The sequence below is a fragment of the Drosophila teissieri genome, chromosome 2L (genome assembly GCF_016746235.2).
Source record: "Drosophila teissieri strain GT53w chromosome 2L, Prin_Dtei_1.1, whole genome shotgun sequence".
Lineage (NCBI taxonomy): Eukaryota > Metazoa > Arthropoda > Insecta > Diptera > Drosophilidae > Drosophila > Drosophila teissieri.
In genome coordinates this window covers 18,572,499-18,595,256 of record NC_053029.1, presented here as the reverse complement: position 1 = coordinate 18,595,256, position 22,758 = coordinate 18,572,499, and the positions used below count along the sequence as shown (strand labels likewise).

At 46.0% G+C, this 22,758-nt stretch overlaps 5 protein-coding genes across 10 annotated transcripts; 2 read left to right on the top strand and 3 right to left on the bottom strand.

The window, feature by feature from the left end:
• Positions 1 to 2,144: 2,144 nt before the first annotated feature.
• LOC122625370 (CCR4-NOT transcription complex subunit 1) lies at positions 2,145 to 14,891 on the bottom strand. Of its 4 annotated transcripts, none has more exons than XM_043805527.1 (10): positions 14,071 to 14,891; positions 12,076 to 12,282; positions 11,488 to 12,015; positions 10,970 to 11,432; positions 9,690 to 10,907; positions 8,828 to 9,610; positions 6,122 to 8,694; positions 4,883 to 6,054; positions 4,461 to 4,820; positions 2,145 to 3,989 (listed from the first exon to the last, which is right to left on the bottom strand). In XM_043805527.1, the coding sequence occupies exons 1-10, from the start codon at positions 14,173 to 14,175 to the stop codon at positions 3,881 to 3,883; spliced, it is 7,518 nt and encodes a 2,505-aa protein (XP_043661462.1). In that variant the 5' UTR covers positions 14,176 to 14,891; the 3' UTR covers positions 2,145 to 3,880. The 4 variants fall into 4 exon arrangements, with proteins under 4 accessions (XP_043661462.1, XP_043661454.1, XP_043661470.1 ...); XM_043805535.1 differs by lacking the exon at positions 2,145 to 3,989 and adding an exon at positions 4,055 to 4,270; XM_043805519.1 differs by lacking the exon at positions 14,071 to 14,891 and having other exon boundaries at positions 12,076 to 12,543.
• Positions 14,892 to 15,153: 262 nt separating this feature from the next.
• Positions 15,154 to 17,692, top strand: LOC122625421 (5'-nucleotidase domain-containing protein 3). 2 transcript variants are annotated; one of them, XM_043805537.1, is made up of 7 exons: positions 15,154 to 15,692; positions 15,815 to 16,218; positions 16,301 to 16,596; positions 16,667 to 16,853; positions 16,911 to 17,051; positions 17,113 to 17,264; positions 17,331 to 17,692. In XM_043805537.1, exons 1-7 carry the CDS (start codon positions 15,434 to 15,436, stop codon positions 17,533 to 17,535), a joined length of 1,644 nt encoding a protein of 547 aa, XP_043661472.1. In that variant the 5' UTR covers positions 15,154 to 15,433; the 3' UTR covers positions 17,536 to 17,692. The 2 variants fall into 2 exon arrangements, with proteins under 2 accessions (XP_043661472.1, XP_043661473.1); XM_043805538.1 differs by having other exon boundaries at positions 15,518 to 15,643.
• LOC122625404 (SET and MYND domain-containing protein 4) lies at positions 17,608 to 20,108 on the bottom strand. Its single transcript, XM_043805536.1, has 4 exons — positions 19,426 to 20,108; positions 18,350 to 19,370; positions 17,975 to 18,296; positions 17,608 to 17,919 (listed from the first exon to the last, which is right to left on the bottom strand). Exons 1-4 carry the CDS (start codon positions 20,076 to 20,078, stop codon positions 17,651 to 17,653), a joined length of 2,265 nt encoding a protein of 754 aa, XP_043661471.1. The 5' UTR covers positions 20,079 to 20,108; the 3' UTR covers positions 17,608 to 17,650.
• A 406-nt stretch (positions 20,109 to 20,514) lies between these two features.
• Positions 20,515 to 22,003, top strand: LOC122625447 (uroporphyrinogen decarboxylase). 2 transcript variants are annotated; one of them, XM_043805541.1, is made up of 3 exons: positions 20,515 to 20,684; positions 20,810 to 21,553; positions 21,607 to 22,003. In XM_043805541.1, exons 1-3 carry the CDS (start codon positions 20,670 to 20,672, stop codon positions 21,916 to 21,918), a joined length of 1,071 nt encoding a protein of 356 aa, XP_043661476.1. In that variant the 5' UTR covers positions 20,515 to 20,669; the 3' UTR covers positions 21,919 to 22,003. The 2 variants fall into 2 exon arrangements, with proteins under 2 accessions (XP_043661476.1, XP_043661474.1); XM_043805539.1 differs by lacking the exon at positions 20,515 to 20,684 and having other exon boundaries at positions 20,726 to 21,553.
• Positions 21,940 to 22,539, bottom strand: LOC122625462 (transmembrane protein 234 homolog). The gene is made up of 3 exons (XM_043805548.1): positions 22,521 to 22,539; positions 22,165 to 22,470; positions 21,940 to 22,107 (listed from the first exon to the last, which is right to left on the bottom strand). The coding sequence occupies exons 1-3, from the start codon at positions 22,534 to 22,536 to the stop codon at positions 22,001 to 22,003; spliced, it is 429 nt and encodes a 142-aa protein (XP_043661483.1). The 5' UTR covers positions 22,537 to 22,539; the 3' UTR covers positions 21,940 to 22,000.
• Positions 22,540 to 22,758: the final 219 nt, after the last annotated feature.

The window sequence follows — 22,758 nt, the reverse complement described above, 5'->3', positions numbered from 1 at the left end:
GTTTCATCATAAAAGTGAGAAAATATGACATTTAAATGGAATTCATCAATAATCCGTGCATTCCCTGAGTGAAAGCTGGCAATGAATATCTAACGGTCTCTAATGGGCTTGTCATGGGCTTTAATTGTCAAATAAATATATACATAAATTGCATTGAGGCTGGAATCATCTGCTCGAAAACAATATTCAGTGCAAAAATTCGTTCTCATATCTCTCGGAATATTGCCAATAATACTATTATTATCCAAAAAAGGTCATTTTCTAAAACTTTAGCACGCAATGACACCTCTAAAAAACAGTAATTCCAAACGTTGAAATTACGCTATATTACTCTTAGTTTTTGATTATATCAGCCAAGCGATTTCCAGCAGTAGAAGAAAATATATTAAAAATCTACGCAGATACATATTCTCTCATTATTCCAACAGAAGCAGCTAAGAAAAATAATAAGGTCTGCTTCGTCTTTGATACCATCTGAATATATATCAAGAATATTTAATTTATCAATTTAGAATTTAATTAAATTAAAATTTTTGTAATGCTAAGTTTACCGGTAATTTTTATATAGATAACCAGACCCCCAGAGTATCTAAAGAGATATAAACCTTTTTGTATCACTTTAAACTTTTGAACCTATTTCCAAAATAATTTCCCATAACAAGCCCGCCTGAGTGATTGAATTAGGATTCCCATTTGGTGTCAACATGCGATGACTGACGATTCCCAAAGGCGAACAGGAATATTTGGTAATGGCATGTGTTCCATTTCCGATTTCACTTTTTCTGTGAGAGGATTTTATTTTCGGGCAATTTCCGCAACAATTTCTGCTTTAGAGGAGCCCCAGTTCACTGAGTCTCGATTTGTGCGGTCAAGAAAAGCCCAGATTCGACTGGACTGGGCCTAATCACAGGGTTTTGGTCAAAGCGACGGTGCAACGGTCATAGAGAAATTGAAATTGGGTCATCAAGAGCGCTGGCAAATAGGGGGCCAATAGCGCCAAAGAAATGCAGCTGCGGTCTGGCTCTTGGGTTTTCCACCGCAGGACGGGGGGTTCTACCAATTATGTATATCTGTATCTGCAGGGACAGAAGAAGAGAAAAAACTAATGGCAGCATACACAAAATGTGCTCACAACTAATGGTGCTGCTATAGCTGACTCAGCCAAGAAGCTTGCCGCAAAGATACAAAGATACGCCGTCACAGATACAAAAAACACGTGACTGTGTTGGAGCAACTGGACTGAACTGAACTGGCGAGCTTTTTAACGAAACTCCATATCCGGCTCTCTCGCACGGCGCGCGCACACTTCTAAGCCGATTCAAATGGCCATGTAGAGCCACAAAGCTGCAGCGCCGCTCTTTCGCGTTTTGTATCTTTCGGATACATGCGACGCGGATTGGGGGCCACATAATGTACGGCCAGGGCAGTAGGGGAATTTTTTTGCTGTTTCGCAGCGACGCGTCGGCAGAGCGCTAAGTGTGCCACATTCTGTTTCCAAGCGCTCTCACAGATACGCCACACACACTTATGCAGCTCGGTGGGCATTTTTTACTCTACACTATACACTTGACAAAAATTAGCCTCGTCATCCTGAAGATTTGCTAAAGGAAAATGTTATTTATTTCACGCCTAGATCAAATATATGTTTGTTCGCAAAGTACAGAAGTAACGAGAAACAAAAAGTCTGGAATAGAACAAATTTTTTTCGTTTCTGGGTTAGTTTTTTGAAGAGTGCACTCTACACAATCGTCGTTTATCAGCCTTATGACAAATTCATGTGAATTGGCAACGAAAACAAGCGGTGGCGGGGACACTGCGATGACTGCAGCATTTCAATTAATGCTAAATTCGTGTCGCACAATAGATAGATACAGCCGCACATTTCGGCTTGCCAAGCTGCGGCCGCTCCCTCCGCATTTATCGACGTTTGTGTTTACTTAACCCAAATGCGCCCAACAACCAGCCAGAGAGGGGGCGGCGGGTTATGTAAGCCAGGGTGCGGAAATGGGCTACATATGTACTAAGCATGTATGTGGGGCCTTTGCTCCAATGAAACGAGCTTTTTTAAGTGTTTGCCCACACACACGGCCGCAGATACACACAAGGACCGACCATGGGGGAACAAAGTAGCTTAAACACGGTGATTTTTAAAATTTTGCCATTTATACATTTAATATTTGTTTTGTATACATATTAATTTTTATATATATATTGTTTTCTTAATGCATACCGTTACTTATATCGACTTTAATGGATTATTATTAATCAATGTAGATTTGTTGTGGTTTCTTGTGTCGCAGCTTTCGTTAATGAATGTGTCGGTCGATCGGTGAACGAATGTCTGTACATCCATCATATACATACTTCTTAGCCATTGCAAACGGAATTAGTCTATAAATGAGTTGGGCCGGGCCTTTGGCTAAAAAGCTAGCCCTTCTTCCATCGTCTACTCTCTTCTACACCTCTCGCTTTCTACATGTGCACTTTGCTTCACTAAGCTTCAGGCTTCAATTCAGTTTAATTCAAAATAGATTTGACTTGCGTTAATACAATGAATGTTCATTTGCGGTATAGACTACAAACTAATAGAGTTGCTTTGCTGCAGGCTGCCGAGTGTCGAGTGGGAGAGGGACTGAATAACACGTACATACATAACTCGCAAATTGCCTAACGTAGGATAATGAATTTAGAATCGATCTCGCTTTGCTGCTCTTCCACTTGCACCCACTGCGCATCATTCAAACTCGATTTACGTTACGTATTTATATTAAGAAATACATATTTTATATATATAAAGATCTGATCTATATAGATAATGGCATCGACTCAGCGCCGCGCTCTCTCTACAACTTTCTGATTCTAACAGCGTTTATCTTTACATGGGGGATCGATTATACTTTTAACAAGCTAGAGGTGTTCAATGTATTTCCATTTCAGTTAATAATCAGTTCATAAAATTATGTAGGTTAAAACAAAACGTATCGCTTACATTGCGTATAAGAAGATCAAACATTGGTTGGTTCTGGTTAATGTTGCAGTGGCTGCTCTTGTTGTGCGGAAACATTTTAAAAAGTTAACGTATACGAGTAGACTAACTGAGGACTCTTAGAGGTTACGAATTTGCAAATGATACATCATTGAGTTGGCTGGGAGGTAAGCTACTTTGACAACTCGAATTATTATTGACTTGAGGATCTTTTCAACTTTCTGCTCCTGCTCTTTCATTCACGTCTATAAATATCGCTCTCAGCGGCGTTGAGAGTAGGTTAACTCGGTCTCTGCTTCCTGGTTCCATAGCTTTTCAATATGTGTACACAAATTTCATATGTGACCGTTCGCATTTGTTAGTTTTTTCGCATTTTCATTGTACATTTTGCAATTTTTTTTGTAGAAAATATTTTTTCATTTTTCAATTTTCATTTTTTTTCTTTTGTTTTTCGCTTTTCTGTTTTAATCTGTTTGATTGATTTCTTTACACAGTATCTGTCATCAACACTTTAACGCCTTCATCTACCATTTATAATACAACTCAATTAAAAATTTGTAACATTCCCCGGCGAAGGGGGAGGCATTTAAAATATCGCTTCCGTTCGTTTAAATACATGTCGAATTTCGGTTTCCAGCGCAGCGGTTGGCCTGGCCTGCTGTTTCCCTATTCTTATTGTTGCGGTTGTTTTGTAAATGTTTGTGTGTGCTGTTTCTGATTTCACTGTCTCCTTAAAACGATTTGCTAAGAACTAAACACAGTAATGGTTAGTAGAATTCAATGAATGCTGTACTGTGTGGTGTGGTGTTGTGGTGTGTGCTGCCCAGGCAGCTACTGCCTGCGTCTGGGTTTTGCGCAGACCTCCAGGCAGAAGCGTCGGACGGTGGCGTTTTCTCAGTTGATGTTGGCTACCTCCTGGGCCTCGCCATCGACGACGGGCATGTTCAACTGCTGGGTGACGTTCGACTTGGCCAGACAGGACCGTGCCACCGATTCAAAAAGCCTATGGAATATGAAAAACACGATGTGGTTTAATATAAAGTCGTTTTGCTCTGTAAAACGAATAAATTTGCTTACTAAAAAGTTCTATTTTCATAGATTAATGCTAAATTGTATAAAATAGGAGTTTACAAACGAATACAAAGAAAGGTAACATGCAAAATGAGTGGAATGGGGCTGGTTGATTCGCTTTAAGACCTGAACTTGATTTCTTGCTACGATGCACACTGAATGCCAATTGAATTCTCAAACCGCTTAACTACAATCAAACATTCACCGAAATATCTGAAAACAGAAGGGGTGGTAAAATGTAAGTTAGGTAAGAATTTGGGTTAAATATGAAATAAGCCGGGTTCGGTTTTTGCGTGTAATGCAAATCTACGACAAACTACATATAATAGGCCTAGCGGGAATTCGGTGTGGATCAATTTGATTAATAATAAAAATCAAAAACGCCATGTATTAGCGAACTCACTTGGTAATCTCTGGCGCACAGTGCACAAAGTCATGGTCCCAGAACTTATAGATGGGATTTTTGATCAGCTCAATAAAAGTGATCAACAGTCCCCAAGGATGCGGGCGGTTCACGATCAAACGTTCCAGAAGCACGCGAGTGATCTGCTCCTGAATTGCCTCTGAGTTGGCCTCGGCAAACAGATGCAGCACAGCGCAGCTAAAGTAGTGTGTGTGGCTGTTGGGATAGCGCAACTGGTTCGCAATCGCATTCAAGAACAGATAGCGACCCTCCGTATCCAAATCAACAGCAAGATTCTGGAAGATATCCATGTGAGCGCTGTGTGCTATGTTCGAGGTGTTCGGCACAAAGTTTTTGTTTCTGAAAATGTTCATCTCGATTAGCAAACAATTTCGCAGAGTAGCGTTACTTTTAGAACTCACCTGATTAACGCAATCGCCTGGGTTCCCACATACATGACCAGAGCATTCATCAGTGCCATATTGTAACGAGTTCCTGGCTCGCTAGTCACCTGCAAGTGACCACGTAACTCCGATAGGAAAGTAACCGGCGCCCGAGCCTTGAGGTACGAGTCTAAATCCTTCTTGAAGTTCGGCGGCTGGATGTTCATAATGTAGCTGCTAAGCACCTTAGGTGCATTGCTACTGTCCGACAGCATGTCAACCTTTAGGTTGGGCGTGAAGGGATCGGGCAAGCGCATGTTGCGTGGAAACGCCGACAGGATGATGTTACGCATCTGGACGCAGTTGGGTGGGATGGTGTCACAGAACCCAAAATGATAATCGCACAAGAACTCCGGGAAGTCATGAAGTAGAACGAGTAGAACACGCAGCGTCCCCTTGTACAAAAGTTGGACTGGTTTGCCAAGCTCAGTGTTGCGTAAGAAGGGCGCAAGATATTTAAAAAGGTCCTGCAACAATTGGGCGTAAAGCGGCCAGCCCTTTTGCCCGGGAATCTGGACGAGAATGCGGCCCAGGAAGACGCGATGCGAAATGAGCTCCAACCAAGCAAAGCAGAAGCCCGGAGCCACGCTGGGATTTAACAAGTGATATGTGTAAGCGAAGGCCGACACAATGCTGTGCATAAGAGACTCGAGAATCACATCGGCCGAGCACAGCTCCATGAACAGCATCATGAAGAAGCGATGGTAGCCAACCTGCTGGAAACTCACGCCGCGCATCTCATGGTCCTTAAGCAGCGTTCCCAGCACAATGCCCAACACCTTGTTCAAAAGGTTGATCTTCGTAGTTGGATTACCTGCTTCACCTGAGTGTCGCACGAGCATTGCGATTAGATGGACGAACGCATCGATCCATTGGAATATTTTGTTCTTGGCCTGGTTTATTGGTAAACTTGGCTCGGCGAACATTCTGTACACCACATCCGTGCAAATGTGTGTGGCTTGGCGGAAAAAGCGGGTGATCAAGTCGTCCGTCTTCAGAATTCCATATGTGTTCATTTTTTGAACAAATGCTCCGAAGTTGCGTGCATCGCGTGTAGACTGCTGGTTCTGTTGTGTATACAGTGCAACCCAGTCCTTAAGAAGAAACTCTGTCTTCTCTTGCAAGCCCGGCGGATCATCTGTATCGCAAGACTAATGAAAGCGTTTCGTTAGCAATTTACTTTTAAATTTATAAAACAAAATGATATTTCGTCCTTACCCTGACGTGATGCATGCCGGAGTGGATGTAGTGGGAGGCTCCCGACAAGTAACGCTCACTGCCGTTGAACGGGCTGTAGTCGCTGCTTGAGTTAAAGTTTCCGCTCCAGAGCGTATCAATAGCATTTACAATGCATTCTGGATACCGATGGCGATGCTGAGTTAGCCTACCTAGAAGCTCAACAGTGGCCATGAATTCGTTGTCCGAAACAATGTTAATCACTCGATCGTCCATGATTAGGCGCTCCAGCAGTGCGATACCGAACGATGTGGCCACATAATTGTTTCCGTTGTCCATGCAGTCGCGTAGCATTCCGTCAAACTGATTGAGATTGACAAAGTGCGACGTAATCAGCGCGCGAGCTGCCTCCACGTTATATCGCGCCTCCTCTCGAATGTCGAAGAAACATTTCGTTACCGCTCGCTCTGTGTTTGGAGCACCAAAACTATTGTGCAGCAAACCAATGATACGAAGATGGATATTTTGATACAGCTTCATTTGATCCATGTTTTCATGCATATTAACCAAGCCTTCTGTCAAACCCTCCACCGCGCGGGTGAGCAGGTTAAAGGCAGACTCTTGGTCACGCAGTCGACGCGTAGCCATCAACGCGTTGAGAAGCATGTGCATCTTGCTAGCCTGGATCTGGAGTGACGGCACTCCGATGGCCGTGTTCATAAAGGTCTCCATTTTGCTTGCCAGTTCCGCGTATACCATGCTGCTCTCATCATTAGCAAACACATTTGGCTGCGACAAATCCGTCGGCTTGGGCACAAATAGAGCAATATCCCGATCGCTCATCTGCTGGAAGCCAGGTATGCTTCTAGCGAACTCCGAGTACACAGCATAAAGTGTAGCTGGAGCCGGACCCACCTTGATGCGCACTGCTTCTGGAAGACGCTCCTGTTGATAGCTGAGGATCTGGGCGTCCACAAAACGGTTGCCCTCTTCACGAGCAATTTTCCGGGTCTCGAAATCGGTGCTTAAGCGCCTATCAATCTCAGCCGCTGCCTTTTCAGCCGATGTTTTCTGGATGAAAGCGCAAACCAGCTCAACATTTTCGCTTGCTAGTTGCATAGCAGCAGCTTGAATCTCCGCCATGCTGGGCATCCCATTTAGAGCCGACAGCAAGGCTTTGTGCAGATTCTGGCTAATAGCACGCGCTATCTCATCCTTACCGGTAATCATAGCCATGCCGGCGGCCAGGTTTCGTACCATCTGATGAGCGGCAGTGCGCATTCGGTTCTCGTCAGCATCTAAGGCAAAGTCCTTGCGGATGATCTGCTCGGTGGTAGCACAGGCAATGCGGATGCTTCGGTCCACAATAGGCTGCAACCAGTCGGTTATCGTGCGCTCCACGGCGTTGACCACAATATGTTTGATTCCGGGATTGGCGTGCAGGAACGGTGTATTGGGTGGAAGTACCAACTGCTGACCAATAAGCTGGAAGTTGCTCACGTTTACGTCCACGTACGAATAGCGCGGCTCTGGTGGCGGTAGTACCACCTGGCTGGGATCGGTGGGTAGATTGGGCGAAGATACCGATCCAGGAGTACTATTAGCTCCTCCTGCTGCCATCATCATGGCGGCCGCATTTTGAGCGTCCACGTCCGCAGAGGATGGCGGGGGAGGTGCCTGCTGCTGCGGTTGTTGCTGCTGTTGCGGTGGCGGCGGGGGCTGTGCCGGGGATTGCTGTTCACGCGGTAGTGTGGGTGCAGGAACCACTGCCTCAAGTTGTTTCGGTTTTGGTTGCGACATCTGCTGTTCAATAAGAAGAGCACGACTGGGATCCTTGAGGTAGATCACTGGTCGCAACTTGGCCAACTCTAGATTAAGTGTTTTGCATAGTACTTCGATTTCAAACTTGAGGTTCAGCTTGAGGTCCGGCTCCTGGTGAAGCTCACCAAGCACGTACATAATACCCATTGTCCATGGATTGGGCGATCGGAAAATACGAGACTTGGCGGATGACTCAAGGATCTTGGCTACGAAAGGAACCACAAAAAGCAGTTCCTGCTGGCCCTTATGGTAAGCTTCCGCCAAAAGGGATTTAAGATCTAGGTCCAACTGCAGGATGGGACGATTGCGACCTAAAGTCATCATGCCCAACCAGTGTCCTAGGTTCTTCAGCAGACTACGATCGGAGAAATTAATAACTCCCTTATCGGAGCGCAAGAGTACCTTGATGTTGCGTAGGGTCTCTTTGGTTACAAATCGGTTGATCTCGCCGTTTTTGAGGGCATCCAAAAAGTTGTAATAGAGTGTGTGGAAATTGAATTCCATTGATGCACGTTTGAGGACCAAATATTGCGCTAGCCACGGCCAATACTCCTTGGTCATAATCTCCTTTATCTCATCGCACTTCTGCGGTATGTTCAGCTGGCTCAGGTTATTGAAAATAAAGGCAGTTTTGTCCTGTACAGGTTCTGGTGGCACAGTCACTTTCTCTTCCTGGTTGGCCACCAAAAGTGTGTCGATATTGGTGGCATTGGCGATTGACTTCATCCTCGTGGCATGTGATATAGCAGAGCTTGATTTCGGCCCCGATCCCGGGGTGGCAGCGGGCATATTGCCTACAAAAGCAAGAGTGGAAGTCAACGTTACTATCTGAGGATTATTTCTAGCTTTCAATAGTGTCCATATCGATTAAGAGCTAGTTTTGTATAGTACTACGAATACCAGCTTAAGAAAATTACTCATAATTACCTAACATGGAGCTGTTCCTGTAAATTGGTTCCGTTACTGGTCCGCTGGATATCGCAGAAGGAATCGTATTGCTGAGTCCAATCAACTTCTGCGGCGGCGGCTCCTGGCCGTGCATTCCGTATTCCACATACTGAATAAGGTGCGGCGGAAAGTCAGAGAAGTGAGGAATAGAGCGGATATGCTCGCAGTATTTGTTGTAGGTATGCAATCGAGTTCTGAACCTGTCTAGTGCCGTCACACCGAAATAGTAAAGCTTGGATCCATCGGGCTTACGGAGAGCGTCCAAGACACAGCGCAGAGAAAGACCCAGGGCAACAAAAGTGGGCACCAGGTTGCGGTCAATAATGCCACCAAATAGCTGCGCAGTAATCTGCAGCTCTTTCTCTGGATATTGACAGAAAAAGCGGTATTCCTCGAAAAGATTGCGCAGCATGCACAAAAAGACTTCCTGCTCGCGCCGGTTACTTGACTCTTTAAATCGTTGCAAAATGTCCAGCACTTCATCGATGGACAGCGTTGGATTCGGCTGGTGGTTGTAGATGCGCTGAAAGTATGAGTTGACCTCGTCTTCAACTTCCTTCGACACAGGTATCTGGAGATCGGCCATCACAGGGTTGTTTGGATTAGGGGCTGTTGGAGCCGGCGTTGGAGTCTGCTGTTGTGGACCCCCTGGCAGCATGCGGCCGAGGTTGCCTACATTGGGTGGTGGTGGAGCCTGCGGCATCTGCATGAGGTTCAGCGGATAGGGATTGGCTCCCGGAGTCATCAGACGCGATGGAGAGGCTGAAATTGCACGAAGAACGTAAGATTAAGAAACATCTGTAATAGATTAAGCATTTTTTTTCAAATGAATGCCACTTACTCAGCATGTTGCCAAAATTAAATGCTCCGTTCGGGCCGCTCAGGTTGAGGCCGGCTATGTTGTTGGACATATTTGTCAACGGATCCATTCCAGGTCCGAACATCTGCGCGTTGAGGTTTCCGGAGAACGGTTGCTGCGGTGGCGGAGGGACAATGCCCCCTGGCAGATCCATACCACGATGGCCGCGCAGAATTGTTGGTGGAGGCGGCGGAACTAATCCTGGCTGCTGCTGTTGAGCACGCGCCTTGTTAGCCATAATGGCCACGTTTGCGGTCATTTGCATGATGACTTCGACCATCTCCGGCTGCATGCAGTTATTGATGCATGTTTGCAGACAGTTGATCATGGTGGTAACTGTCTCGGGCAAGAGCTGCGCCTGCTTCGGAGGCAGCTGGTCCTCTGGCACTTTGGCGTTGATAACCTGTGGGCAGCGGCGGTGCAGAACCTTGATTATAGCCTGCATAAAAGGCTCCCCATGCTCGCGAATTTTATCAGTAAGCCACTTTTCCAGCTTCAGGTACTCGCGTCGAGAGGCAAGGCAAGCCAGGTCGATGATGAATAAAAACGAGCGGGCGTTGAGCAGCGCCGAAAGCGCTTTTAAATCCTGTGCAAGATCCAGAATTCGCGACAGTTTTACTTGATCGAACTCATTGCCTCGCAGATACCACTCTGACATAGCATTCATGATATTGGACCGAAGTTGGAAGTTGTTTGAGCTCCAGGCGCTAGCCAAGATCACGTTCGAGTTGGGGTGGTTGCCAAGGAACGTTGGTATCAGTTGGTTAAACAGATCCTGACGTAGTGGCGTCATAGGCGGACTTGTGTTCAATAAGGCCAAAAATAGCACATCGGGACAGTTCTGCGCTGGGAACTTGAATAGCTCATGGACCTGCGTATAGTATCCCTTGTCCGCAATGGAGAGCAACACCTCCACCAGGTGAAGCGACTTCCAGGCCGAGATCTCCTTATTGTCCGCATCCGGAGCCGTTTTAAGCACATCCAACGCTGGTTGGCTAAAAACAAAGTCGGCGAAGGAGAAGAGATCGGGGTTCTTCAGCATTGTCGCGATAAGCGACAGCTGACCTTCCGTGTTTGCCCAGTGACGGTAAATGCATTCTGGATGTGGAAATATGTTAGAGCCAGTGGCCAGCCGAAGGATGGTGAGCAATAGCTCCAAACCAATACGATCCTTCAACACGAATTCGGGATGATCAAGTTCTAAAAATAAAGAATGATATTCTGTTAGATTGACGATGGCGAAGCAATTAACTAGATATTACCCATGCACACATCCTTCCAGTTGAGCTGAGGCACCACCTCCTTGAGCGCCTGCACAAAGACATCTGGCTTCCAAGTTTGCGTGGCATCCGTCGTCTCCTTCTTGTCCTTCTTATCACTGGACGAATTACCATCGCTGCCATCGTTGTTGTTACTGCTGCCCGGGGTCTGTTGCTGCGGAGTGATTTGTGTCTGCGAAGACCCACTGCTGTTGCTGCCAGCGCCCTGCCCCTGACCAGGCCAAAAGTTGGCCGGTGTCGGTAGATTCACATTACAATCGAGCAGGGACGAGTGCCGGCGGCACATAAGACCCACGATCTTGGCGACATCTTTGGACTGGAGCTCAGCGCGTTCTCGTTCACGGGAACACAAATGATTCTTGCACTCTTCAACGCTCGATGTAAATTCATAACCGATTTCAAGGATTAGATTAATCCAAGATGTGTCCATAATATTATTTTTGCCCTGTAACATAAGATTAACTTAGCGAATTGTCTTTTTCTATAAGTTTCTTACGAACCTGGTTGGTAAATATTATTTCGCTTAAATGGTCATAAATATCCTCGATTCCCACCTCGTTCAGAGCATCTGCCTCGGAACTGGAGCTGTTGCTGCTAGTCGTCGCTTCGGCCTCCGCATCCGTTTCGCTGGCACCTGCTCCCGCAATCGTCGCCGTCGTCGAGCCGTACAGAAACGGCGCTAAAACCAGCGGTACCGCCTGGCGCGGAAACTCCTCCCGAAGCTTGATTAAAAATTGTGCTTCCAGCTGCGGTTTTACGTACTCGCTAAGGCAGCACAATAAATACTGCAGTAGATCGAAGGAGATCTCCTGAAGACCGCTGCTAGCCGGGCTGCTATTGTTTTTACCCAAATAAGAGTCTATCAGTTCGCTGAGGCTACCTTTTAAGTTGTTCCTGGCCGAATGCCTGAGTTCTGTGTACGAGGAGTGGGTCACGGCCAAGGCAAAGACGCACTCACAAACCTTGTTGATGCCGGTCAGTCGGGCGACTTGGCCAACGAGATCCGCTACCGCAGCAGCCTTTATGGACTGCTCAAGAATGAGTATTAATAAGTAATAAAATCTTATTGGGCATTACACACAACTCACCTTCTGGTTGCTGGCGAAGTACTGGTCAAAAGCGTAGCAGATGTTGGAAACAAACGATGAACTCTGCAGCTGCCGCTGCAATTGGGCGCCCAAGAGTTTCGCCTGCAGCTGGGCGGTAACTGATGGCGCGGGATCGCTGAAGTTGATCACGGAGAACAGGTGGCGCAGGCTGCTGCGATCCGCTTCCAGGCCGTGCTCTTTAACGAACTGCAAGAAGTCGGAGAAGCTATCAGTATCGGTTGGTTTAGTATCGGAGAGATGCATTGCACAGGGTTTTGAAACCAGTAGAAGTGCCTTGACAGCGACTGCCCGCAATCTGGGACACATATCACTGTATAATGGACAGTGAATGTTTCAAACGATTCCTCAGATTCTGCGGTGACCGGGATTTTTTATATGATTTTCATCGCAAACTTGGAAATTTTGACAGGTTCTATTATGTTCTGTGAGTGTCTCAATTTTTTCTGTTCAGCTGGAAATGTGTTTTCGGATACAAGGCGAGATCTAAACTAACATTTTGGAGGGATTATTTTTAATTCAAGGCAACTGTTTTCAAAAATAAAATCATTTAGTCATTATTGCTTTTCCGCTGAAAAATTAAAATCACTCTTTAGATTATTTGATATTTAAACGCGGAATCTAAGTTTTAACAAATGAATTTTATCTCTGGGAATTCCACTGTAGGTGGGTTTACAGGTTCCTGAGAATATCTTCATTGCTATAGCCCACTCGAAAACTGTATCACTAATTGGGCTATCGTTAAGCTATGTTAATTCATTTTCTAACCATTAATTGGTAGGTTGTGGAATGTATTTAGACTAATTGTCTGCTAGACTCTTTTTACTAGACCCTTCTTACTATAAATTCCGTGTACTTCTGTGTTATTCTAGTACTCTAACAAACGTAGTGTTCCAACAGTAAAAAAAAAAAAAATAATAACTGGCAACTTATTAGACTGTTTGAAATAAAAGCATAGATTGTTGAGTATTTAAGAATACTGGAGTATATCAATTTCGTTTTGTTATTATCCTTTTTTAAATAAAAATGTAGAGGGATATTTTTTGTCAGTCAGACAGGATCTGTAAGATATTATATCCCAAACATATCTTTTTAGAGGATTGTTGGGTATTCTAAATCAAGTATTTATTGATACCAATTTGATTGGGAAACTGCGAGGTTGCCAGATATCCCCTGTCCCTCATCCGGACCAAAAACTGTTGAAATATGTGATCCGGAGTTCGGAGTCCGGACTCAAGGCCTCTCCGAGCGGGGGAGCGAGACAACAGCTGTGGCCCCGCCGTCGCAGCTGCTCCACAACAAATTACCCTCGCGCCCTCTCGCTCGCACGCACTGGCGAAACGTTACATGGATGAGGAGAGGAGAGAGCATGACGGTGCGAGAAAGGAAGGGGGTCACAGGAAAAAGTGCGACATATTGCAACTCTAGCGAAAAGAAAGCGGCCGCAATTAATATTCCTACGCGATTTGCCCCACTAACTTACTATTCAACGTGGTCTCTCGATTGACAATGAAAAAAAGAAGTTTCGGGGCCGAAAAGCCCTTCGCTTGGCTTGGGCTTCCTAATTCGATTTTTGCAACTCGATTTCGCACTACTCCGCTGCGAATTTCACACTGCCGACCACTCACGAAATATGTGCGTGGCTAAGCGCACACAATTAGCCTGGTTTTACACATTCTAGAAGACTTTTAGCTTAAACAAAACGCTCACAAAACGCGCAACGCCGTGCAGAGAAATTTTTTCAGCTGCCTTTACCAAAAACTGTAATGGCGTCGGCAAAAATGCACGAGCGAGTGAAATGGCAATAGTGCTCTCGACAATAGCCAACTCGTGAGTGCGTACAATTGGCAACTCTGGCCAGGTGCGATATGTTTTCGGTTTGGCAACTCTAACCCCCACCACCTTGTTGTTGTTATTGTTGACAAAATGGATTGGAAATGGTTCATGGAAACTTAGTAGAATAAATTGGGCACCCACCTGCTTTATTTGCTCGCTGCTCTCATTAAAATTTCGCTTGCTCACGTGCTTGACCAGATTTCGTATGTGCGTTAGCGGTGTCTTCAGTTGGCTCTCTACGTTCATAATTCTACGTATCAGTTGTCAATTCCTCAGCGGATGTTTCTTGTTGCTGTTGCTTTTGTTGGGGGGCACTAGAATTTTTTGTTGAGCACACACGTTTAGTTTGCACTTGTATTGGAGATTAGAGATATTTGACGTATTCGCTGTTGCTTCTTCTGCTTCTTGGCGCTTTTCTTTTCAGCTACGGCGTAATTTGTTTTTGTCTCTGCTTTCCTTCTTTTTTTTTGTTCGTTTTTGGGTCTGTAGATTCGTTGGCCGCGGCCCCCGTATAAAAGGGGCCATCAGCAGCTCTACATCGCAGGCGGCATCTATTTAGGCATAAATCAAATAAACAATAAGCTTGGGTTCATGGTCTGGTATAAATCCGATTGGCTTTGTCCTCGGCTGAATATGTACAATATTGCAATAGCTCACGTAATGAAACAATATGAATCAATCCGCACGTACAGCGAAAACAGAAATGAAAAAATACTACTACTACCACACACACGCACGCACACACGGGCAAGGGGGCAGAATATGTGGTGGCTCTTCGTCGCCCTCCTTTTCAACTTCCTTCCGGTTCTTTTGGGGTTTCTAGTTGTGCCTTGGGTTCGTTTGTATTTGTTTGCTGGGAAAATAACTTCAGATTTGTTTGCACTCGTGGATTTTTAATTATTGCCGAAAATGAATATTATGCATTCGCATGGAAGCGTGTTCAGAAACCGATAGTTCAGTCACGACTACTTGGCATTCACAACGAATGGTAACAAATCCCGATTTCGTGATTGAAATATAGGAATCCCTAGCGCCTACAATGAATTATACCAGAAAAAGCAAACTACCAAAACCTGCAATCTTGCCGATTAGTAACGAATAAATGTACGATATGTTTCCGTTAAAATTTAAACTTGTAACTGAATATATACAATAAGCAATAACGTTAATTCATATACTCACCTTTAAAATAAAGCAGTATAACATATTTGTTTCCTATTCTAGCTCCTATTAGTTTTAACCCTTTCTTTTGAATGTTTGCGGTAATCCATGTCTGCAATTATAAGTATCTAGGTGGTAATTAGATTAATTACAGTCAGAAGTTTTGAATATGCTAAGTTAATGAATTTGTATACGCTTATGACCACAGTAAGTCAAACCGCAAGTCGGTATTTTCGGGGGGCCCTCTGTGCGGTCACACCCCACCCCATCCGCAAGCAACCCACTCCTCCCCACTTAGTGTACATAACAAACGGGCTTAATTGGCAATTTAGTAACCAGTTAAATGTGCGCGGCAGGCAGTCCCATCGTCAGCGCGCTCCTTCGGCAGAATGTGCTCCTGCGAGCTGGGGGTGTCCTTCGGAGCTGGGACTCCATCTCCAGCCTGTCCGCCTCGCCGTGCAAACCGAACTATAGATCCGAGGCGCGCGCTTTCGCGTCGGACGGTGGAGCCTCCGCTCCAGCTGCGCCCGCTCAGATCTCGCACCCAAAAACAGTGAGTGATTTCCAAAAGCTTCACGAAGCCACCAAAAAGAAGTTCCAATGTAAGCCTCAACCAGTCGCAGGCATATGCATATATGCGTAGTATGTGCACGATCTATAAATACCCAGCTACAAATTGGTCCCATTAGTAACACCCCCGATTCGCACCACTTGACATTTTCAGCCAAGAAGCTGCCCGCTGATGTGCATCCAGATGCGGTGTTCGCCTGCAACGAGCTCGACCTCAGCGAGGTGCAGGTGTACGGATTCGACTACGACTACACCCTGGCCTGCTATAAGCCTATCTTGGAGGACCTACTTTACAATTTGGCCCGCGAGATGCTTGTGAAGAGGTTCCGCTACCCGGAGGACATTCTCCAGCTGGAATACGAGCCGAACTTTGCGGTGCGCGGTCTGCACTATGACGTGGAGAAGGGGCTGCTGGTGAAACTGGACAGCTTCCTGCAGCTGCAATTGGGCTCGGTATACAGGGGTCGAACTAAAGTGGAGGCGGATGAGGTGCTGAAGCTCTACCACAACCGCCTGCTGCCCATTGCCTACGTGGAGGGGCCCAACAATAGCTACCGGGTTCGTTTCTATATCTTATCATCTGGCTTGCGATTGGGTTTTGTGTTTACTAATCAGTGATTTACAATCTCCTTCCGCACAGCATAACACCAACTCCAAAATGGTTCAATTGGCAGACCTTTTTTCTGTACCTGAAATGTGCCTGCTGTGCAATGTAATCGAATATTTTGAACGCAATCGCATCGACTATAATCCGGAGATTGTTTTCCATGACACCAGGACCGCCATGGGTTCCTGCCATCCCATAATGCACGGCAAGGTTATGCGGAACACCGAGAAGTACATAGAACGAAACCCGAAACTGGTCAAGTATTTCGAGAAGCTGCAGCAGGCGGGCAAGAATCTCTTTCTAGTCACGAATAGCCCGTACTCGTTTGTGTAAGGAAATTAAAAATCTTTAATTTTATCAATATAACAATTACTCTAATCATAATGTCTGCATCTGTAGAAACTGTGGCATGTCCTTTCTGGTGGGCTCCAACTGGCGTGATTTCTTTGATGTGGTCATCGTGCAGGCTCGCAAACCAAAGTTCTTTACAGACGAATCTCGACCTATACGGCTGTTCGACGAGCGAACTCAGTCGCACCTGTGGGATCGGGTATTCAAGCTGGAGAAGGGAAAAATCTACTACGAGGTAAGGCTTCCCATTCCAATTTGAGTAACCAAGACTGTAGTCTGACGTTCTTTCCAGGGTTCGGTGAGACAGCTTCAAGAGCTCAAGGGCTGGCGTGGTCACTCTGTCCTCTATTTCGGAGATCATCCGTACAGCGATCTAGCAGATGTTACTCTTAAGCATAGCTGGAGGACAGGAGCTATCATCAGTGAACTTGCTGTGGGTGTTTTATAGAAAACCATTAAAACCAAAAGCCTCTAAGGGTGTTTCCCTATTGCAGCACGAAATTAAAACCCTCAATCGTAAGGACTTTAAGATGAGCGCCAACTGGCTGCAAATGCTAACGCAGCTTATCGAGGAGACCCAGGACGATGATAGCGAGGCAGCTCAGATTTGCCTGAAGGAGTGGATGGAAGAGCGTGATCAGTTGCGGTACGAAAATATACATTTGTATAGTAGCGAACGATAATACCTCATTTACTCTCCAACCTTTAACAGCAACAACACGAAGAACGTGTTTAACGAGCAGTTTGGCAGCGTTTTCCGCACCTACCATAACCCTACGTACTTCTCAAGACGCCTCTTCCGCTTTGCCGACATCTACACCAGCGACATAACCAACCTGCTCAAGTTCTCCACCACCCACACCTTCTACCCACGACGGGGTGTAATGCCCCACGAGTATGCCTCCCACTTCATCTAGAGAAAGTGCAAACGAATGCCCGTTGGGAAACTCAGATTAGTTGTAGGTAAAAAAAGTGCCAGTGCATACTGCTTGTAGCTCGAAACTAGTGAATTTAATGCGTGTATGTATATCGTTATTTACATTGTTGCTCAATAAAATCGTTGTAATAGTTCAAGAACACCTCGCGATGCTCGCTAGCCAGATATTCCACCTTACCTTTCATCTGCAGAAGTTCCTTTTCGTTGGTGCGGCATTTCTTTTGGGCTATGATATCCCACAAATAGGTCATGCGGGCAATGTATTCCATTGAGGTATCGCCACACTGCGTAGCAGTTCCTTCCAGCTGTTTTCGGATAATTCCCGCAAGATTTTCATAATCCGACTCATCCAGGGAAGTCCCCTCTAATTGAGTAGTAGTTTATAAATTACGAAATTACTAAAGCAAGCTATAGCGTACCATCTATCTCCACAAAACAGGCTGTTACCAGTTCATCGGCCATAATTCTTTTTAGACTGTGGTAATCCACAAGCCATTTGTCTAGATCATTGAATGCCTTAAAAAGATCCTGCCGTTTCGACGAATCGGCGCAGCTCCAGATGAGTTCTAGGAACTCATTGTACCAAGCGAAATCTTGACGCTCCTGGCACACTGTGCAAATAATCGGGTTCTCTGCATTGGATGCCAGCCACCAGATGAGATTATTCCTTTGGACTCTGGCGTCTGGGACGAATTCTTGTCGGCAGTTGGGTTTTTCGCAGCGATAACGATGGAAAGAAAGCTGAAAGGTAAGAAACACATTTACAAATGACTTTGCTTGGATTAAAAACCTACATAGTTTTGGTCGGGATCAGTTTTTGTGCACTTAGCGCAAGCGCACTCAAATTTGTAGACGTCCTTCAGGGGTTCACATCGCTGAAGCTTTAAGCTGTTCATGTAATTCCTTGTATAGCAATTGAAGATCTCCTCGCCATCTAAAATGTCCTTTGCAGCGTAGTTCACCACGGAACAGCCATCAAACTTGGTGCGAATCGAGGGTTCGCAGGAGTGGTTGCACAAGCTTAAGTAAGGCAGATTGATAGCTGTAATAAGCTCCGAGTGGGATAGAATGTGCAGCTGCCCGCGTTTCAGGTGTCGAGGCTTTTGCCACAAATCCGGCTGCAGCCCGACAAACTCTTTTGGCTCCATGCCAACAGGTAGTAACGCATAGCCCACATGCCCATTCGCCAGCAACTGACCAGCGAATCGAAGAATCAGTGATGATATAATCAGTTGCCAATCTTCAGTGCTGGCTGACAATGAGTCGAACTGATCGAAGAAATCGGTGTGTCCTTTCAGATAAAGTTGAAGGAAGTTGGCACAGAGGATGTGGTAAGTTAACTCCGCCTTGGAAGCCTGACCCAATAGACTGACCATGCGAAGACTTCTTAAGTACTCTGGAGCGTTTTCACTCGCTTCCGGTTTCCGGGCTAGATTCATAATTTCATCCCAAATATCCTTTGCAGTGGTCCTCTCCTCCAAATGAGGCATTATGTAGGGAATGTAAGCCAAAACCAATCGCAAGGCCAAATGCGAAACGCCCAACAGTCTGAGCAGATCCTTTCTGTAGGCGGCGCACTCGAACTTGTGGATAGCCGAGTGTGCCTCCCGACATTTCCGAGAGCAGTAGACGACCCGTTGATGGCACTTGGGACAGGGTATGGGAGCGCTCATCAAACTGGCGGCGCATTGCTGGCAAATAAGCAGTTGCTCAAGTGGAACAAAACAGGAGGCTCGCTCGGAAAAGATTACTTTGCCCTTGCTAATGGTTTCCTTAGCCACCATATATCGTCCACGCTGACCAGGATCTGTAAGGCTGAATAGTAAAGGTAACAAACCAAAAAATGGTCAGTATCAATTTGAAAACCTACATTTCCGCTAAAGCCTTATCCTCCACTTTCTCTTGAGTTTCCTGTTCGTTGGGTTGGTTTTTTAGTAGATTCAGTTTCTGCTTCAGGTTGTCCAGCTGCTGCTGGAAGCTCTCGTTAAGCTGCAGCTGCTCTAGACAATCCAAGTGCTCCTCCAGGGCAGCCATATTTTTCAGCTTCCAGGCGCAGTAGGCCTGCCGCATGATCACCTTGTGCCGCAGCCTTTCCGGATATCCACACTCCAGCGCATTGGCGCAGTCGTCGTAGGCTTCTCTGTAGTACCCGTACTCCTGCAAAGCCATTCCTCGGTTCGCAAACGCCAGCGACAGCTCATCCACAGCATCCTCGGCCTCGAAAACTGCTGCCGTATAAAGCCTGCAGGCATTCAGGACGGCGTCCTGGGAGGATCCAGTCGCAGAACCTCTGAACACAAGGTTGCCTTCCTCGCGCAGATTTCGCGATCTTTCTGTGCACCTTTTTCTGTCGTGCGGTTGCTCTAAATCCTGCTGCAATTTGAGCGCCAGCTGCTGCAATCTCTGCAGCTTATCCGCCGGCAGTGAGGCCAGTGCCTTAAAGGTTTCGAACTCATCCTTGTAACCCGTATCCAGAGTTATCAGTTCATCCTGCTGGGAGAAAACTCTGGCCAAACGTTCCATGCTCACCGGCTACATAAATTGTTTACAAAAATAAAATCAGGCGTTTGGTAATTTTTAGGTGCTTTTGGGGTAGCCGCTAATGAATCGATTATTTTTCAAATAGGTTTTCAGTTCTTTTTGGTCTTTAATTATTTCACGTTTTATTGAACTAATAGGCAATTATAAAGTCCGTCAAAACCAGAAATCCTTTTAACTGGTTAAAATTAAAGGTTTTATGGATCGCGGCGTTTATCAAAATCTTTATTATCTTCACGAAAACTCGACAAGTAAACCCATTCAAACACAACGAATTCATTTTTTATTAGTCAAACGAATACGTACACTTGAGGTACAGCCTTTTTTTTGGACTGAACAATGATTTCTGAATAATTGAAGCGCCAACGAAAAGCTGTCAAGATTTTCTAATTATCGATCTTCCGGCGACTATCGGATTTCTCCCACCACCAGGGGAAAACGTAAACAAAGGTCGGCAGAACGCACACTCATGCAGGATTGCAGAATTCCGTCACGGATTTCATCAAATTTACGGGATTCATCAGTGGAAATAACTGCAGTAGCTTTCTACAACCTTTTTGACAGCCAATAGTCACTATGAAAGACGCAAAGGTGAGTTTCCCAGCTGATCGGAAGGCCCCCGCAGTTACATCATGTCGGTTGGACTTCGATTGTTGTGTTTCTGTATTTTCCTGCTGAAAAACGTGAAAACTGACCGAATTGGATTTGAGTTTCAGCCCTTTCCCGTACTCAAGAATGACAACTTGCTGCGGGCCGCACGTGGCGAAGTGGTGGACCGAGTGCCCGTGTGGGTGATGCGTCAGGCGGGCCGCTACCTTCCGGAGTTCCAGGAGCTGCGAAAGCTGCACGACTTCTTTACCGTCTGCCGCACCCCGGAACTGGCGTGCGAAGTGACCATGCAGCCATTGCGCCGCTTTGACCTAGACGCCTCCATCATCTTTTCGGACATCCTTGTCATTCCGCAAGCACTTGGCCTCACCGTGGAGATGCATGCGGGCGTGGGTCCCGTACTGCCGCAGCCCATTGTGGTGCCGGAGGACCTGAAGCGCCTTACGCCGGACGGCGCCTTGTCCCGCCTCAGCTACGTGGGCGACGCAATCACCATGATGCGCCACAAGCTGGAAGGTCGAGTGCCGCTAATCGGTTTTACAGGAGCGCCATGGACACTGATGGGATATATGATCGAGGGTGGCGGCAGCAAGACCATGTCAAAAGCTAAAGCTTGGCTCAACGAACATCCTGAAGACTCTAAACTTTTCCTCAACCTGCTGACCGACGCTATTGTAGACTACCTGGAAATGCAGGTGAAAGCTGGCGCTCAAATGCTGCAGGTATTTGAATCTTCCGCCGAGCATCTTTCTAAGGAGCAGTTCCTACAGTGGGGAGTGCCCTACCTGAAGAGAATTCGTGACGAGCTGGTAGACCGTCTTACAAAGAAGGCCATCCCCGTGGTCCCCATGGTAAATCGGACTAAAACATCTTATCGTGCTTAATAAATGGAATTTCTTTGCAGACGCTGTTCGCTAAGGGTGCTGGGCACTCACTGAAGGAGCAGAGCGAACTGGGCTACGATGTCATTGGCTTGGATTGGACTGTGGATCCTCTGGAGGCACGCACTTTGGTCGGACCTAACATTACGTTGCAGGGCAACCTGGACCCTCAGGACATGTACCGCGACCCTGACGAACTGCGTAACCTGACCACCGAAATGGTGCACAAGTTCGGCAAGTCGCGTTACATCGCCAATCTGGGACACGGAATCACGCCCCAGACTCCGATTACGAGCATGGAAGTGCTTGTTGAGGCGGTGCATAAGGCTCTCTAAGGTGATCCGTGCTGTAACCTTTAATTTTATGATGCTTTTATCGAATGCAATAAAGACAATTGGCCTTGGGTTTAGGGTAACCTCACTGGAATGTTATATTTTGATGGTGCTGAGCCTGTTCCTGCAGAATCTTATCGTAAATCATCAGGATACTTCCACAACAGACAAGCAGGGTGCCCAGGATGACCTCTGTAGGAGCATATAGTATACAATGTGCAACAAGTTATACATAAACATTTAGCTTACTCCTTCCTGGCTGCTTTTCCCCCAGCGCATATCCGGTTATTGCCGTAAATGCGAAGCTCAGGGAATTGGCCACTGGTACCGCCACTGTAATACTGGCCCTCTGGAGCGTCCATACGTACAGAGCACTCCCGCACTGGTTGAGTCCAAAGGGTATCCAATAGCGCCACCGGGAGCCGATTGTGCGTGCTTCCTGGACAAAGTTGCTCCACTTGGAGCCCGTATCTCTGACCGACTCGATTCCCTGGCTGCCAAGGCGAAGGAAAGGATTGGTAACGCCCCACAAAAGCCCCACGGCAAGAAGTTGTGCTAGAAAGAGTTTCTGAGTTTTAAAAACTATTTTATTTTGGATTATTTACCAGCAATCTCCAGCATTCTAATTTGTTTACATCAGCTGTACCTCATCAGTTTGGACTATATTCTAAAACAACAATTTAGGGCATTCCATTAGTAGCTATATAACAATGCAAAAGTAATTTTATATTGTATTAAAATTATTATTTAATAAACAACACGTTGAACTAAAGTATGTGCAAAACGTTTTTTGAGATTTTTCAAGAGATTTCAATCGAAAAAAGATAAGTAAATCCTTTCAAT

What these genes read in the sequence shown, in the direction of transcription:
- LOC122625447 (XM_043805539.1), top strand. Translation starts at nt 20,726, where the DNA reads ATGTCGGTTGGACTTCGATTGTTGTGTTTCTGTATTTTCCTGCTGAAA. An exon ending in CCATCCCCGTGGTCCCCATG is followed by an intron (nt 21,554 to 21,606) that starts GTAAATCGGACT and finishes ATTTCTTTGCAG; the next exon opens with ACGCTGTTCGCTAAGGGTGC.
- LOC122625404 (XM_043805536.1), bottom strand. Translation starts at nt 20,078, where the DNA reads ATGGAACGTTTGGCCAGAGTTTTCTCCCAGCAGGATGAACTGATAACT. An exon ending in CTGATCCCGACCAAAACTAT is followed by an intron (nt 18,297 to 18,349) that starts GTAGGTTTTTAA and finishes CTTACCTTTCAG; the next exon opens with CTTTCTTTCCATCGTTATCG. An exon ending in CTGTTTTGTGGAGATAGATG is followed by an intron (nt 17,920 to 17,974) that starts GTACGCTATAGC and finishes CTACTCAATTAG; the next exon opens with AGGGGACTTCCCTGGATGAG.
- LOC122625421 (XM_043805537.1), top strand. Translation starts at nt 15,434, where the DNA reads ATGTGCGCGGCAGGCAGTCCCATCGTCAGCGCGCTCCTTCGGCAGAAT. An exon ending in AATAGCCCGTACTCGTTTGT is followed by an intron (nt 16,597 to 16,666) that starts GTAAGGAAATTA and finishes CTGCATCTGTAG; the next exon opens with AAACTGTGGCATGTCCTTTC. An exon ending in CTATCATCAGTGAACTTGCT is followed by an intron (nt 17,052 to 17,112) that starts GTGGGTGTTTTA and finishes TCCCTATTGCAG; the next exon opens with CACGAAATTAAAACCCTCAA.
- LOC122625370 (XM_043805519.1), bottom strand. Translation starts at nt 12,402, where the DNA reads ATGTGTCCCAGATTGCGGGCAGTCGCTGTCAAGGCACTTCTACTGGTT. An exon ending in ACTTCGCCAGCAACCAGAAG is followed by an intron (nt 12,016 to 12,075) that starts GTGAGTTGTGTG and finishes ATTCTTGAGCAG; the next exon opens with TCCATAAAGGCTGCTGCGGT. An exon ending in TAATTTTGGCAACATGCTGA is followed by an intron (nt 9,611 to 9,689) that starts GTAAGTGGCATT and finishes GTGCAATTTCAG; the next exon opens with CCTCTCCATCGCGTCTGATG.
- LOC122625462 (XM_043805548.1), bottom strand. An exon ending in GGAAAAGCAGCCAGGAAGGA is followed by an intron (nt 22,108 to 22,164) that starts GTAAGCTAAATG and finishes ATGCTCCTACAG; the next exon opens with AGGTCATCCTGGGCACCCTG.